The sequence below is a fragment of the Falco peregrinus genome, chromosome 10 (assembly GCF_023634155.1).
Source record: "Falco peregrinus isolate bFalPer1 chromosome 10, bFalPer1.pri, whole genome shotgun sequence".
Taxonomy (NCBI): Eukaryota; Metazoa; Chordata; class Aves; order Falconiformes; family Falconidae; genus Falco; species Falco peregrinus.
The window spans coordinates 35,578,740-35,594,480 of record NC_073730.1 but is presented as its reverse complement, the minus strand read 5'-3'; the positions used below and the strand labels follow the sequence as shown (position 1 = coordinate 35,594,480).

The 15,741-nt window shown below is 40.3% G+C and overlaps 1 protein-coding gene across 1 annotated transcript; it reads right to left on the bottom strand.

Annotated features, from left to right (window-relative positions):
• Positions 1-4,405: 4,405 nt before the first annotated feature.
• Positions 4,406-13,938, bottom strand: ACADM (acyl-CoA dehydrogenase medium chain). Its single transcript, XM_055815559.1, has 6 exons — positions 13,912-13,938; positions 10,757-10,885; positions 10,574-10,643; positions 8,112-8,212; positions 7,945-8,025; positions 4,406-5,507 (listed from the first exon to the last, which is right to left on the bottom strand). The coding sequence occupies exons 1-6, from the start codon at positions 13,936-13,938 to the stop codon at positions 5,424-5,426; spliced, it is 492 nt and encodes a 163-aa protein (XP_055671534.1). The 3' UTR covers positions 4,406-5,423.
• Positions 13,939-15,741: the final 1,803 nt, after the last annotated feature.

Below are 15,741 nucleotides of genomic sequence, written 5' to 3'. Positions count from 1 at the left end.
AATAATGTATTCTTGCATTTTCTTCTAGAAACAGTCAGCATTATCCCTCTGTTTTGTTTGTTTGCTGGCAGCGAAGTCAAAGATAGACAACAAAGTATATATGAAGCTCTAGTGCCAAAGAAGGCCATGTGCTCCACAGGTATATTGCAATGTAATGCAAGGGCTGAGGCAACCTAATTTAGAGGTTAAAGTGTTCCAGCTCCCAGTTCTGCCAGAACTTGGTTTGGGAAACTGCTCAAATTCATGCAAATCTACTTTTCCATTCACTTATTGGAATAATCTTCCCAAGAACCTCACAAAGTCTTTTGAAAATAAAAACACTATAACCTGTATTCACATTAATCTTTTGGTTCAGAAGAAATTTTTCATTCCCAAACTGAATTCTCTGACTGCTGCTGCTTACCCCATGTTGATACTGTTCATAGAGCAAATTGTGTTTTGTGAACAGTAGATGCCTTCTGGAGCAAACCGAAATGAAAGCTCTGCTTTCACTATATACCAAACACCTACTGGGACACCAGTCCCGAATGAAGACATAATGGTCCAAGCCTACAACTGGATCCTTACAATTTTATGTGTATCGGGGACATACAATTCAAGGGACCAAACAGGCTTGCTATGAAGTCAGCCTGCCCAAACTGCTTACAGTGCAGTTGTCCGGGCCTCAGCAGCTATTCGTGCAATCTACTAATCTGCTCCTACTGTGCTAAATTACTTGCTGATGAAGACAGCCATGGACCTCAAGTGTAAAGACATCAAAACTGACAATCTCGTCAAGTAATTACCAGAGGTTTATAAGCCAATGCTAATATAGTGTCAACAATCATTGTCAATTAAAGAAGGGAAGTTTTCAAAATCTGAGAAAGAAAACTAGATTCCAAGTTTCTACCAGAGTAGCCTAGATTTGTAGTCAGACAAACCTAAAGCAGAGTAAGGACATGTAAAAATGTTACCAGTAAAATCAGTATTAGAATACTGTAATACTGAAAAAGATGAAATATGTGGAAGAAAAGTTGGAAAACCAAGTTTTTGTACATGAAACTTACGGCCAAATGCATATACCATCTGGAATTGGGCAGTAATGCAGTAATGTGCAGTGAAGTGCAAGGTATATTCAAGGGATGTGGACAAAATAATTGCAAAGAAAAAAGCCTTTCCTGAATTGTTTTTGGGATGAAGTGGAACAGAACACCACCAAAAATACTAAATATGATTAATCTGAACAATTAAAAAAAAGCCTACATAGCCATGCATTTGTGATGGATCAGTGTAATGGAAAATCTAAATAACTGGGATCCTGTAAAATCAGTCTCAGCTTTCACATAAAGTTCTAACGGTCACATCATCTTTCTCTACAAAACCATGCAACCTGCCAAGCAAAAAGCCCAATCATAATAAAGTTCACTTAGTCATTCATTCATTTCCTCACTCACAGGAGTGCAATTAGTTCTAAGAAACTTTAGATTCCATAACAATGGCTGTCTTTCCTTAAATAGAGAAAAATAAATTCTTGGCTAGTGAGATTAGTTTTCATTTTAGAAGTAGCTGTAAGAGAAATACTAACTACCTAGATTCTTAAGAATGACAGCTGTTATAGCTAACTAACATTACAGTTCATGGTCTGCATGCATTTCTTGGTATCATCTGTTTTGGTATGTTTTATCTAGTCACTAATAAACATCACTGGTTTTGCTGAACACAAAATATTCTTGCTGAATAAAGAACTGTAGCATAGTGTACGCTAACAGAAGAATTACAACATGACATAGAATAATTTCTTGGCAGTAACACTGCAGAAAAAAACCCCTGGGGATTATGGGTGCCTGGGCTAAACATGAGTAAATATGGGAGGGTTTTGCTGTTAAAAAAAAAAAAAAGAAAAAAGGCTAATCACTCCAGGTTGTGTCACACTTCTGTTAACACAACAAATGCAAGATCATCATTCCATGATACTCAGCACTGCTGATTTTCAATCAGAGTGTTCCACAGAGCTTACAATACCAAAGTTGCAAACAGAAGGTTTAGAGCACAGCAACAAAAACAAGGCTGGAAACAGAAAGCAAAAAAACCCCCAACCAACCACCAACCCAACCAAACAAAAAAAACCCACAAAAAAACCAAAACAAACCACACAAACCCCACAACTTACAGGAAGAAAGGTGAAGAAGCTGCTTTAGTGTTCAGGCTGAGAGGAAAGCTAAATTATAGGCAGGTGCTAGTCCACAATACATGTTGGAAGGTCAGAGGATTTCCATCACTGAAGGTTTTCAAGACCAGCATTATACATAAACCATCCTACTTTCAGAATCCCAAAGCAAGCACTAGTATTTTGATCGGTTTCTTCTACAGTGTTTTTTTCTAAGAGCTCAAAAGCTTCAAAATTAAGAGTACAAGAATTTCAGGGAGTTACCACATTGGGGCAGGGGGGAGAAAAGACCAATTTATTTCTCTTACGTAGGTTGAGTTGGTCCAGTGCAATAACTTTTCTATGCCAGAATTTGCCTGATTTTAATGACTCTTTCTTTACATTGAAGGATTATTGCTTTTATCGTAAAAACTTTTTTTATATGTGTACATCACGATCTGAAATAAGTAGCCATGTTTATTTTATATAAAATTTAGGCATTATATAAAGATCCCATTCTCTCTTTTACTTACCTGGCAGATGTTAGCATCTCTCATTAGTTTTTCTACAGGGTATTCAGTATTAAATCCATTTCCTCCAAAAATCTGTACTGCATCTGTAGCTACTCGGTTTGCAACGTCACCAGCAAATGCCTTTGCAATGGAAGCATAGCAGGTGCTCCTGTGACCAGCATCACCTTCCCATCCAGCTCTCTGGTAAGCCATCCTAGCAAATTCCACTTTAATTGCCATTTCAGCAAGCAAGAAAGATACTGCTTGGTGCTATGAATGACAAAGTAAACTAGGTTAACATTGCCCGCTTAAAATTCTATGACATCCAAGAAAGAGATAATCTTTTTAATACAATAATCTCTCCAACAAACCCAGTAAATTCTACTAGAGGAGTTCTACAGAATATAGGTCAGGCTCTCATAATTGTATATTGAATTAGACTTTTAAGTTTTTAATTCTCAAATCCATTTAGTCAGAGGGGTTAAATACTGTGAGATTGGTATTTACCTTGCTATTTATTCACATTTCTTTGAAACTGGTAAGTGGTGTGATCAGCAGGGTATTCTGTTAGTATTAATACTGTGCATCTTGTTTCACATACCTCAGAGGTTTTTCTCCTTTCCTGAAAATCCCTGTTTATTAGCACTGAATAACTTAAGTACATCCTGCTCATACACGAGTTTCAGGTTTTTGGGCTTTCGGTTTTCTTTTTGCTTTTACCATTATCATTGATAAATTATAAAAAAAAATCCTGAAGTACTGCACAGCTAACTTTACTCAAATGGTGCTGACCTACATAGTTGGAAACATAAAAATGGCAGTGAGATAATATAAAAATTAAGGAACTAAACCAATCAAGGAATAACCTTGAAAAATCAGTAGTAGTACCTCTGGTGTGAAAGCATAGCTTCTATTTATGTTCTCTCTCCTTCTTCCCCCTCCCCACCCTCACTTACTTCAACAATTGCTTTCCCAAAGGTTTTTCTCTCCAAAGCGTATCTAGTAGCTTCATCAAGTGCTCTTTTTGCTAATCCAACAGCACCAGCAGCTACCTGAATTGAATATAGCACAGAATGAAAAAAATCAGAAATACCTGCTATATTTTACAAATAAGTTATTTCTGATACTGATGTGAATAAGCTGTAAATAATATGGTCAAGTTTGTATTCATAAACCAATATTCATTTTAATGCATAAATAAGCTTGTAATTGTATAGCGACAAAGGGGTTAAAATGTCTGAAAGATCATATAGACTGTTCTGGCAAGAAAGTTGCAAATCTCTGCAAGGGGAGCTGTCCTCCTTATCTGCAAAGCAAGCTGCCCTACCAAGGAGATAACGGGACAGCAGGATGGCCTTGAGTAAAATTACGAGGGGTATTGTAAAAACCCTGGGAAAGATTTCTACAAGTCTGCCAACTCATCACTTTTGAGACCTAAGGTGAAAAGTACACCATGAGGAAGACCTACGGCCTTCCTCCCATAGACCACTGCCCACATTCTAAAGACCCCGGCCCACAATTTTTGGAAGAATCTATGCAAGCGTGGAAGACTGATAAGCTAATTAGCATACGGAGCGAGGGTAGGCGGGTTCAGGTAATGAATATGTATAGGCGTTAATGGAATATTCATTCTTTCATTATATAAATATAAGATAATCTGCCCCTCTGGGTGTGTACGATTGGTGGAAGGATCCCCCGTACACCCGGCGCCGACAATAAAGAATATTTAGTCACTAAAATCTGGTTTTGGACCTGTGAATCAATACTTACAGGTCATCTGGTCTCATCAAAAGCTCCCATTGAGATTTTAAAGCCAGCTCCCTCAGATATTAATACATTTTCTTTCAGAACTCTCACATCTCTCACATTTTCAAAGACCTGCTATATCTGAGCAGCTCTGACAGATTAATTTCCTGAAATGGAAAATTTACAGAGGTGCAACTACATTGCATTATTCAAATGTACAATATGTTTTCATTCTTCAGTTTACTCAAAGCATAAAGTACGCTTTTTTCCCAAAAAGTTTTCATCTAAAAATTACCATATACATGACAAACACTAGTTTTGCACTTACAGACCAGTGTGCACTTGATTTGTCTAAGCTGAGCAGTTTTACTTTCTCCTTATTATGAAAGCAGTCTGTAGCTCTAATTAGTCTTCTTGTCTTTCTCTAGTTCAACTATATCCTTTGAGATGGGAGTAGAAAAATTAAATAATCTAATAGGCAGGCAGTAGAGGTATACTACAACTAAATAAATAATTGAGCTTTTCAAGTCTTCAGATTCCTTCCCTAATGTTCAACATCCAGTTTTGCCTACTACTAAAAATAGTACTTTTTTTAAAAAAGAAAAAAAGAACTAGCACCAGTGTCTCCAAGGCCACTTCCTTGAACAGCAGTAGCTACAATTAAATCTCATTGTGTGCGTATTATGGTTAAAATTGCCCAACTTGCTTCTTATCCTTTCAAGGTATACTATTCCACATTCACTGGCACTTGTCAAGAAAATAGTTCTCAAAGATTCTTTTGCAGCTGTTCAGTCATCTCACTTTAGACTTTTCTAAATAACTTATTTGAATTAATAACATTATAGTTAAGTACATCTTATGAATAGTTTCTGAATGTTGTGAAAATGAAGATTGTTGTACATGCGCATATGAAAACGTTCAGTTGCATAACAGTCTTTTTTCTATAATGGTAATTTCTTGCAGTATTAGTTTAGAACTGTAATTCCTGGCTTGTCAAATACGAAATAGTCTTCACCTTTCTTCCAATTTGGATTCCAGGGCTATCTGCTTCTACAATGAATCCAGTAAAGGCTCTGCTTGCAGGAGTTTTTGGATCTGGATCGGTATGAACTATCAAAAAATACCTAGTGTAAAACGAAGAAGAGGGATGCAGTTTATCCTCACAATTAACAACCAGATACTTTTTTTAGTTAGCAGTTTAACTGTTTTTATGTGCAGTTCTACCATATAATAAATTCTATCTGTAAGTTAACAACCCTTTTTTCTTGCCCTTCCCAAAAATAAACTGAGGGGGAGCAAGAGGAAGTTTCAAAGATTCAAGATTTCATAAAATTCAATAAAATTACTTCAGATCAACAGATCTTAATCAAGCAAGCAAGCAAAGATTCTTCACCTTTTCCATGTATCATAAGTCTTTATATTATAAGCTTAATGAATAGTACAAAAGAAGCTCAGTCACAGCACCTACATAAAAAATAATGGTTAGAAAATACATACTTGCATGTAAAATATTATGCTATCACCTGATTTCAAAGATCTTACTTTTATTCTTCTAAGTTGTAAGTAAGTATTTCTCTTGGAAATTAGCAGCTGTAAATCATATTTATGGTGTTCAGTAATGTCAAAAGATATCTAGTAGATTGATGGATCTGCCTTGAACAAGGAAGTAAATAACTGGCAAATTCAACTTTTGGATAAATGCATAAAGTTTTCTCACTTGAATTAAGAAGAATTTGTATGTTGCAAATCAGCATGATGTGAAACATGATGAAAGAGGTTTATATTGTAAAGCACGCTCCATAGACACCATAGCAATATCTGGATTCTCTGACAGCTGAAAGCTGTCTTCCCTTCAGAAAATAAAAATGTAACACCATAATCCAACAGTGTTTCCAGCCTCACTAGAAGCAAGAGGTGTTTCTAGTAGAATCAGAAGCAACTGATCTCAATCACAGCTACAAAGCAAGGCAGTTAGTAACATCAGCCTGCTGAGTACTTTGCAAGTTAAATTCTATCGCTGTCCTGCCCTGAAGAAAAAGCAGAATTAATTTTGTTTCATAGCAGCAAGATGTGACAGGCCTTCTGGAGTGAGTTGTCATATCATCGCTCATTTTCCTTTTTAGGCTTTGCACAGCACTGACACTGTGTTCTTATATCCTATCATGATAAACTGGTCAAAGATGAAAGTGCAGCGTGTTGGAACACAATAAATATTCCGATTTATAAACGATCTTTACAGAATTTAATTTTGAGGGGAGCCACTATAGAACATAACAGAAAATATATCATGAGTTATAACATCAGTTTGCTTTCCACACCTTCTGACCATTAATAACATACTCCTCTCTTCTCAGCCTTTGTGTTTTTATACTAGCCACATCAGAGCCTGCTCCAGGCTCTGTTACACAGTACGCCTAAAAGAAAATAAAATGTAAAATCTTAAGGAATAAGATTTTTATTTTTAAGGAACCACAGATTATGGCAGACTATGTGCATCAAACTGATCTGTAAAAGGTTTAAGTGAACTGCATGGTAAAACCCAAAACATTGAATAAAATAAAATACCACAACAACTCGACCCCAAAAACCCAACAACAGCTGTCAGAGCAAGAATCCAAACATACATGAGTTAATTTTCTTTATAAATCCATAATACATAAAATTGTCTTTTAATGAAACAGTACTGTTCTGTAACCTTTGAGTCATTACATCCTCAGACTTCAAACTAATATGAAAGCTGAGGATCTTTAAAACCTGAAAATAAGAGCACTAAGTAACAGTTTATGTGTACTGTGTTCTTGAGGTCTAGTTGTTCAGATTTTAACGCACTGCACTTGCATCTTTACTTCTTTCTGTGTAACAAGTACTGCTTATATCAGGGGTCCTCAAACTACAGCCCGCAGGCCAGATACAGCCCCCCAGGGTCCTCAATCCGGCCCCCCGTATTTACAGAACCCCCCCGCCGGGGGTTGGGGGGGGAAACCAAGCAGCCACAGATGACCTCCTGCCACTTCAACCGTGCGCCGGCCCCCTGTTTAAAAAGTTTGAGGACCCCTGGCTTATATCATACTTAAGATCAAAAATACAATTTAATTACCATTCAGCCTGAGGTTTTCCTTATAGAAATTCTGTATTTTTCTTAAATGCCTACACCCCTTCTTGAAAGGGAAATAAAAGGTGTTAATTTTTGGTAAGTAAATTAGGATGGGGATGATTATCCAAGTATTATCTTCTATTTGCTTATTGAATGTATTTTATTAGCCATTCCCTGCCTTTCAGTAAATGCCACTGTTTATTTACAAACCAAAATATGTGCTATGTTGTGAGTACTTGTCAGTGTTGGGGCGGGGGGGACGCACACAAAACACGGAAAAAGAAACAAGGGGGGGAAAAGGGACAGGAAAAAAATGGGAAAAAAAGGGGGGGAGGAAAGGGGGGAGAAGGAAAATGGAAAAAAGGAAAGAAAAAAGAAAATAGAAAAAAGAAAGCTAAAGAAGAAAAAAAGGACTAATACTATTAATATGGTTTAGGAACATTCTACAGTGTAGCAGTTATACTTACACACATCATTGGTTCCTCTGTCATTCTTCCCAAGTATTTTTTCTGCTGATGTTCATTTCCTGCAATGATTACTGGCATTTGCTGAAAGAGAGTATTTAGACCATTAATCCATCCTTTTTAAATGTACAGGTTCTAGTTTAAGGGACGTAAGAAAAGACAGAACTTACCCTCAGGGAATTAGCTTCAATGGCAGTTTGAACTCCTGTACATCCAGAAGCCAACTCTTCTGTAACAAGGCATGCTTCAAGATTGCCAAGGCCAAAGCCACCTACAATTGAAATATTTCATTTACCAGAATGGGTTTAAATTGTAACATAGGTGATTTACACTAATTAATTAACAAAAACATATTCCCCCACATACATTTGATTGTGTACTGCCTTTGGTTAGACATTCTCATGCAAGGTTTTTAAATAAAGTTTTGTCAGAAGAGTAATAGGCGATTTGAAAATTAGATGTTGCAGTTCCAGGGTTATTGTGTGATTAATGTGGGACAAGTTGCACAAAGTGGCAAGGATGTACCACTCAAATTTTTTGACTACTTTATATTTGAGAATTAAGAGTTCTTAGGAAGCAGAGAAAGGGGTCCTGAGCTACCACAGCATGGGTGGGGGGCGGGGGGAATTGTTTATGTTAGTCAGACAACCAACGCGGTAACCTGCTTCTGATAGAAGCCAGCACTTCAGGAAGCACATACAAATACAACAACAATACAACTATACTTCTTCAAAAGTATTTCCCCACGCCTTCAGGTGACTTCCTCAGCCAAAGAGATACCTCCCTTTGGTATCTTTGTTACGCTAACCCCTGACAGATACTTCTTACGTGAATTTGCCCAGTCTCTTTTTGAATCTATGTAAAATTTTAGCAACAGTACCATCCAGGGGCAATGAGTTTCACAAATTAACTACACACTGCATGCAGAACCACCTCCTTCCATTTATTTTGAACATGCCATCTGCTGATTTAATTTGATGCCTTCTAGTTATATTGAAAGGGACAGTGAACTATCAATCCCTTTTCACTCTCTCCTTGACACTGACATTTTTGTCGTTCCTCACACAGAAGCTACATCTCACACAGAAGATACATCTTTTATCATCTCTGTCACCCTTTTAGGAACCTTTTACATTTCCACAATACTCTTTTGAGATGGAAGGATCTGACTACATAATGATTTAAAGAGGCAAATGCAATTTGGATTCAGGCAGCAGCATAATTACATCTTCCGCTCTTTTCTTCATTCCCTTAAAGGTCCCTTCTTACCCTAACTTTTATGGTTTTTACCACTTCTGAGTTATGCCAGTGTTCACAGAACTATATATTATAAACCCTAAAATCTCTTTTTTTGAGAGGCAGTAACTAGCTCAGAAGATACCATTTCCCTGCAAAGTGTGGACTGATTCTTTCCCTTCACATGTGCATCACTTTTCCTTTTTTAAATGGCATTTGCCATTTTAACAGTCACTCAGTTTCATGACCTTCTCCTGCAGCTCTCTGCACCAGCCTCATCTTTTCTACACTGAATAACTTGCTATTATCAGTAAACTCTATCACCTCAGTATTGACCCCCTTTTCCAGTTTATTTATAGGTATTGCAAGCAGCACAAGACCCAGCAAGGCTGTGCTGTTAATTTTTGCAGTATGAAACCTGATGATTTTTAAAACTCATTCTGGAAGTTCAAGCATTCTGTATCAACCAGGCTCTCCTTGTTCACACACTGATCAGCTACTTCAGAAACCCCAGTTATTTTATGAGGCATGACTTCCTTTCACAAAAACCTTTCTCTACCATATCGTGTTTATCTGTGTCCACTATTTCTGTACTTCATCTTACATGCTCTTAATTTACATTGTGTTTCAGACTTACTAGTATGTATTTCCCCAGATCTCCCTTGGAAACATTTTAAAGCAATGGTGTCCAATTTTCCACTTGTAATTTTTCATGTAATAATTAAGTGATTATACACTGTGGTAGTCCTGCTATTTCAGCCTTCAGTTTCTCTAGAAGTTGTGGCTGAATAAATCTGCTCCTCATAATTGCTCCTTTTGTCTCTTTGTTCCTTAACCTCGCTAATTAAATTTTTGATACAAGATATACCCTCTCATTAGTCTTCCAAAAAAAGAGTCTGCTATGAATACTTTCCTAACTTCTTTTTCAAGTAATATAAATGCAAAAAAGGAAATAATTTAACATTGTTTCCATGGTTGCTCATTTACCTGAACACTGCCAAAGCATTGCTGTACCGCACCTAATCTAAACTGAAAAATTGTCCTTCTGGAACAAACTCTTAAATTGCTCCAGCCTGTGTCAGAGACTAGAACAAAGCATGACCTTCTAATTTCTCTGCCTCATCAGTTGACACAGTGCACCAGGGGAACATTAGGCAGTCGTAATCACAGTAGGAAAATCTGGTCATAAAATACTAAATCGTAGTCTGTCTAATTTGTCTCCTGATTACATCCACACATAGTTAACACCTCTACGTGTCAACCTGCCAACTGATTAGATTTATATTACTCAAGTATGCAATTGTTTATTTTATACAGAATCCATAATTACACATACAAATGTCACCTAATGCCTTTTCTTTGTTTCATTTTACAGATTAAAAAGTTGATTACTTACCACACTTTTCTGGTATGTGTGAATTTTTAAGACCAAGTTCCCAAGCCCATTTTATAAGTGGAAGCAGATACTGAAATAGACAGGGAAAAAAAATCACCTTCTATATCATCACAATTAACACTTCAAACTTTAAGCAGGTTAAGATAAAAGTCTAATTTTTCCCTTACGCTATGGTAGATTTACCTCTCCAGTTTTGTCATATTGCGCAACAACAGAAATAATTTCCTCCAGAGCAAATTTACAAGTGGTAGTTTGAAACGCTTTCTGTTCATCAGTAAGTTCTATTAAAAAAAAAAATAAATCACAAATTCTCTACTATGTTTAATTTTGCCAGTTGTCAGACTGTGAGAAAATAGAGGACAGTCCTTGCAGGACAACCCAAACCACTACTTCCTAGGCCTCTCCAAGAAGCAGAAGAAGTAAGCTTCCTCTTCCTCCTGGGGGAAAAGCTCCATTATTCTCTCATCAACACCTACAATGCACTTACTTCTGACAAAATTACCCACAAAATATTGAAAATGGAGTAGAGAAGACTGCATAACATAAAATGTATTACCAAAAGAAACAAGAATGTTGTGCTAATTAAATGAAGAGGAGGCAGATGTCTGAAGATCCTGGCTATTCAGTTTCAAACATCTAGCTGCTGACCCACTAAATTTGCTTCAGGTATATAATATGCCAAGATGAGGATGAATTTCTTCATAAAATTTCTTTATAACCAAGTTCAACTATGTCTACATTAGTTACTTCAACATTGTAAATGACAACATGAGATAATTATTCAAAACTAAGACACTTTGGCAATAAAAAAGCTTAAGATAGGAGTTAAAAGAAGAAAACCTTATAAACACTACACACATACCTGACTTGTCGGAGCTGAGGAAGAAAGTAATTTTGGTTTTCAAACACTATTTTAAAAAAGAATAGAAATTATTTAGAATAAACACCTCCATTTTAAATTCATGTTGAACTGCAATGCAGGATTTTGTTTGGTTTTAACGCTGCAATTAGCCCTTAATTGCTATATTTCTTTCAAAAACTGTGATCTTACCAAAGCTCAAGCAAGCTCCAGGTTTGCCTATACGTAAATTTTCAGCAGATTTACTAGAATGTGACCTCCACCCATGCCCTGCAACGGGGGTTTGAAGCATCTGCTAAAGAGAAAAAGAACGTGAGGCGTGAGATCTTTACAGCTCAAGTCTCCTAAAGCTTCTAGCCTGGCTGCAGCACAACTTTAAATGTAGATTCCGTCTTGAGAAACAGTATCACATCAAGTATAATACAATTACTACAGTGGTAAAATAATTCTTGGCTACATTAAGTTTTATTCCTGTGGCAAGCAGCGCTCACATGAACTGGAAGCTATACCAGCAATCCCAGGCTTTAACAGCACTGAGCATGAGTGAACTGCCGTATTCACCTTTAAGTATTGCACCAACTGATAATTTAAAAACAGTGAAGCATAATTAAATCGTATGTTCACAGAGATGTAGCAATATATTTCTTTCATTTATACACACACTCATCAAACCCAATTTTCTTGCCCACTGGTGAATATTCTATCTCTTCAATGTTTACCTACATGCAGACTAAGCAAGACTTTAAGAACAACCTACCCATTAACCAATATCTATTGATCAGAATATTTTGATAATATCTTGTTTCTTTTAATAAGCTGCTGCCATGGACACTTCATGACTATTGTTATTATACTCCAACTCGGACAGAACTCAGCAGACTAGCTGAAGTTTATTCCTAACACTTATCACAAACATATTCTTTCTCATTGTAGGAGCTTTGTTTGCTTTCTTATAATTTAGTGCCCACAAACGTTATTGTTACAGCTATTTTCAGAATGCCTCAATACTGTGCAAAAACATGTCTGAATTTGTTTCTAAAAGGTTGTTTTACTTTTTTCCATCTTTCAATAGTTATGAATCTCTGAAATGTTTGGGGGAAAAAAGTGAAAAATAATATTTAATGGGATAAATTTCTAGAACTACCCAAGTCAATACTATGCAAAACCAAATTCAGCTAAACACTAAGAAAAGGCTTGTTCTTGATTTTCTTACGTGAAAATTTTGGAAGGGGGAAAAAAAAGCAATCAGATTGGTCACTTATTTCATAACATTAAAAAAATCAGATTAATCGTAACAGTGCCAACATACCACAGAAATGTTACTGGAAACTCTAGAAGACAAGGACATTACAGAAAGTTACACAGCTGGGGAGACAACACATGGCTTCAAAATAAAGTTGTGGTAAATAACTGTGCTCTTAAAAAATAAGAATGCTACCCAGAGATAGTTACAAAGTCACACCACAAAAAGTATGAAGAACACAGGTATCAACACAGTGAAAAAAGTATTTCTAGAGGACACTGAAAAGATCTATGAAGTTGAAAGATGAAGAAATGCAGCAAGACCACTGCTAGGCATAGAAGAGGGGGAGGTTATCACACGATTGAATACGGAACCATTAAGTCAGTTTATTAATAGTGCAGGATTGCATTTTCTAGTAGGCAATATATTACCAAGTTTTCATAAGCCACAGACATTGCAAAATGGTATGCTGCTAAGTTTTGTGATACTGCTACTGCTCTTAAATAGAAAACCAAAATGAACAAACAAACAGTACCAACAAACATCCGGAAAGACCTCGATTCTTTGGAATGTTTTATATCTTATTTTATCTGGAAAAAGACATGATAAGGCTGAAAAAAAGCCAGACGATTGTAATAGGCGTTTTTTTGTTGTTTTGGTTTTTTGGGTTTTTTAAGGAGCAGCCCTTGACAGACTTATACATAGCTTTGCCACCAAAAAGTTTTAGCTACACGCGAAAAAATACTGAATTCAAACTAACACTAGAAGTTACACCCTGTATGAAAGAAGCTGTCAAATCTACCCTAGAGAGCTTACGTCTGTTGTGGGTTTTGTACCACAGTAGTAGGCAAGGGCCACACAGAAAGTTAGTCTGGACCATCTCAACACTCCCCCCACAGAAATAAGAACTGGAGAGGTCGGAGTCATACTTGGAAGTTGCATGAGTGATTTAAGTGACAGAGGATTGTGGTTTGCTATGTGTAAGAATCTGGATGACCATCTGTCTACTCTGTCAGCTTTCCTGTTGCTTGACTCTGAGGAACAGTTAGATTCAGAGACAAGCTACTGCTAGTAACGCTCAGACGCAACTTCAACTGCGTTTCCTTGCAGTACTGCATGAGCCCTGCCACAGTCAGAAATACGGTCGGTAAAGTGGCAAGACTGACACTAGAATAACCTGCTGTCAGGAAAAGGGTATGGCAAGGACGCACAGGGAAGTGATGCCATCTTTATTACCTTAATACCCAAAGAGCTACGGAACATCTTTGAAAAGATGCACATCATAGGAAAAGAGAGGACAACAAGCTAAGGTCACTAACCTTGGTTCTGGCTCACAGAACTGGGGACAGAAATGAAAAGGGTTGTCAAGAGCAGTTTGTTGCTGGGGTAGTGTTGCAGGAGGCTGAACGTACAACAGCAGTGCCCTGTGGTGGGCATCCACTAGCGTTGGCTGCCCTCGCCTAGAGCGTCACTTATCATCTGCGCAATGCCAGCTGGCCTCAGATGGAGGCTTCTTCCCTCACTGACACGGTCACAGCAACACTCTGGAGACTGGCCAGGCTGTCATCGCTTTGGGGCAGCAAACCACTGCTGCCGGGGCGCTCTGTCAAGAGCCCTTCAACTCAGACTCACGACTCCGGAAACGGGGCGAACAGAAAAAGGCCCGCGAAGGGCTGCGCCAGGTGCCACCGAGCCCTGAGCGCCCTCTCCTGGCCGGCTCGCAGCGAGGACGCTGCTGCCGACTGCACACAGCAGCGGTGAGTGCCGCCCCGCCACGGGGGCGCAGCCCGCGCGCTGAGGCCCCCGCCCTTCCGAAGCCGCCCGCCGCGCGCGGGCGCGCAGCCCGAGGTGCCGGCGGGGCCCCCCCGGGCCGCGCAGCACGGCCCTGGCGCACCAACAGCCCCGGGGCACGGCGGCACCGGCGGCGCAGGGCCGACTCGCGGGCCGCAGCGCAGCGGCGCCAGGCGCAGAACAGGGTGCGGGCGGCGGCCCTGCACCGGCTCCGCTCTCCGGGGCGGCCCCGCGGCCTTCCCGCCGCCTGGGCCAGGGCTGGGCGGTCACGGCGGCGGGGGCTGGGCCGGGCCCGCCCCGCCTCAGCCGCCCGCGCGACTCGAGCCTGCGGCCCTGCCTCACCCGCCCCGGCCCCGGGCCTCCCGTCCTGCCCGCACCGCCCGGCTGCTCACCCGAGCTGCCCTCGGCGCCGGCGTGCCGGTGGAGCCTCCCGGCGGGGCGGGGCCCTCTGGGGCGGGGCGGGGCCGCTCCCTGGGCCGGGGGCCGGCTGGGCCGGGGGCGGGGCTGCTGCACCCCCACGCTGCGCGGGGAGCCTGCCGCGGGGGCTGCGGGGGCTGCGCAGGGCCGGGTGGGGTCGGGCCGGGTGGTCGCCCCACGCCCGGGGGAAGGGGGCTGCCCGCGCCGTGCTCTGCTTGCCCTGCGGCACGTGGAGAGGGCGTGCGCCCGTGTGCGGCAGGCGGGGGCCGTGGCGCTTCCCCGGCCGGGCAGCGCGCCGGGCGCCGTGGGCAGGGCCGCTGCCCGGGGCTGCGCCGGGCCGCCTGCCGCGCTGCGAGGCTCCTGGGCCGCCTCCAGCCATCCGCACCTCCTCCCTGCGCGCTGCCCTGCCGGGCCGCCTGAGGTCTGTTCCCAGGGTCTCATGGCCTCCCAGCGCAAGAAGCGCACAGCCTGCTGGCATGGCTGGCCTTTTCAAATGTGAGTTTTATACAGATGTGAACTTTAATGCCATTCTTCGCTTGGGGTACCGTAGCGATGTGTCCCGCGTTGATGGTGAAGTAAAATGTGCTTACAGATGCGCTCAGCTCTGGCTGCAGGTTAAAGAAAAAGGACTGACTTTATACATTCTCTGCAGCACGTAAAAGATGCTCTTTTGAATACTGATGCTTCAGCGGTTGAAAGCACTCTTTCAAGACAAATCGTTACTTTGATTTGTGGATGAATGACCCTTTTTGGTTGGAAATTTTAACAGAATTACCAAAACATAACACACTTTTATGGAACCTGGATTTTGGGTAACATTTCATTTTGCACAACAGTTCAAAGTAAGGTGTCCTAAAT

What these genes read in the sequence shown, in the direction of transcription:
- ACADM (XM_055815559.1), bottom strand. Translation starts at nt 13,938, where the DNA reads ATGTTCCGTAGCTCTTTGGGTATTAAG. An exon ending in AATATGACAAAACTGGAGAG is followed by an intron (nt 10,644 to 10,756) that starts GTAAATCTACCA and finishes TGTCTATTTCAG; the next exon opens with TATCTGCTTCCACTTATAAA. An exon ending in TTGAAGCTAATTCCCTGAGG is followed by an intron (nt 8,026 to 8,111) that starts GTAAGTTCTGTC and finishes ACTCTCTTTCAG; the next exon opens with CAAATGCCAGTAATCATTGC.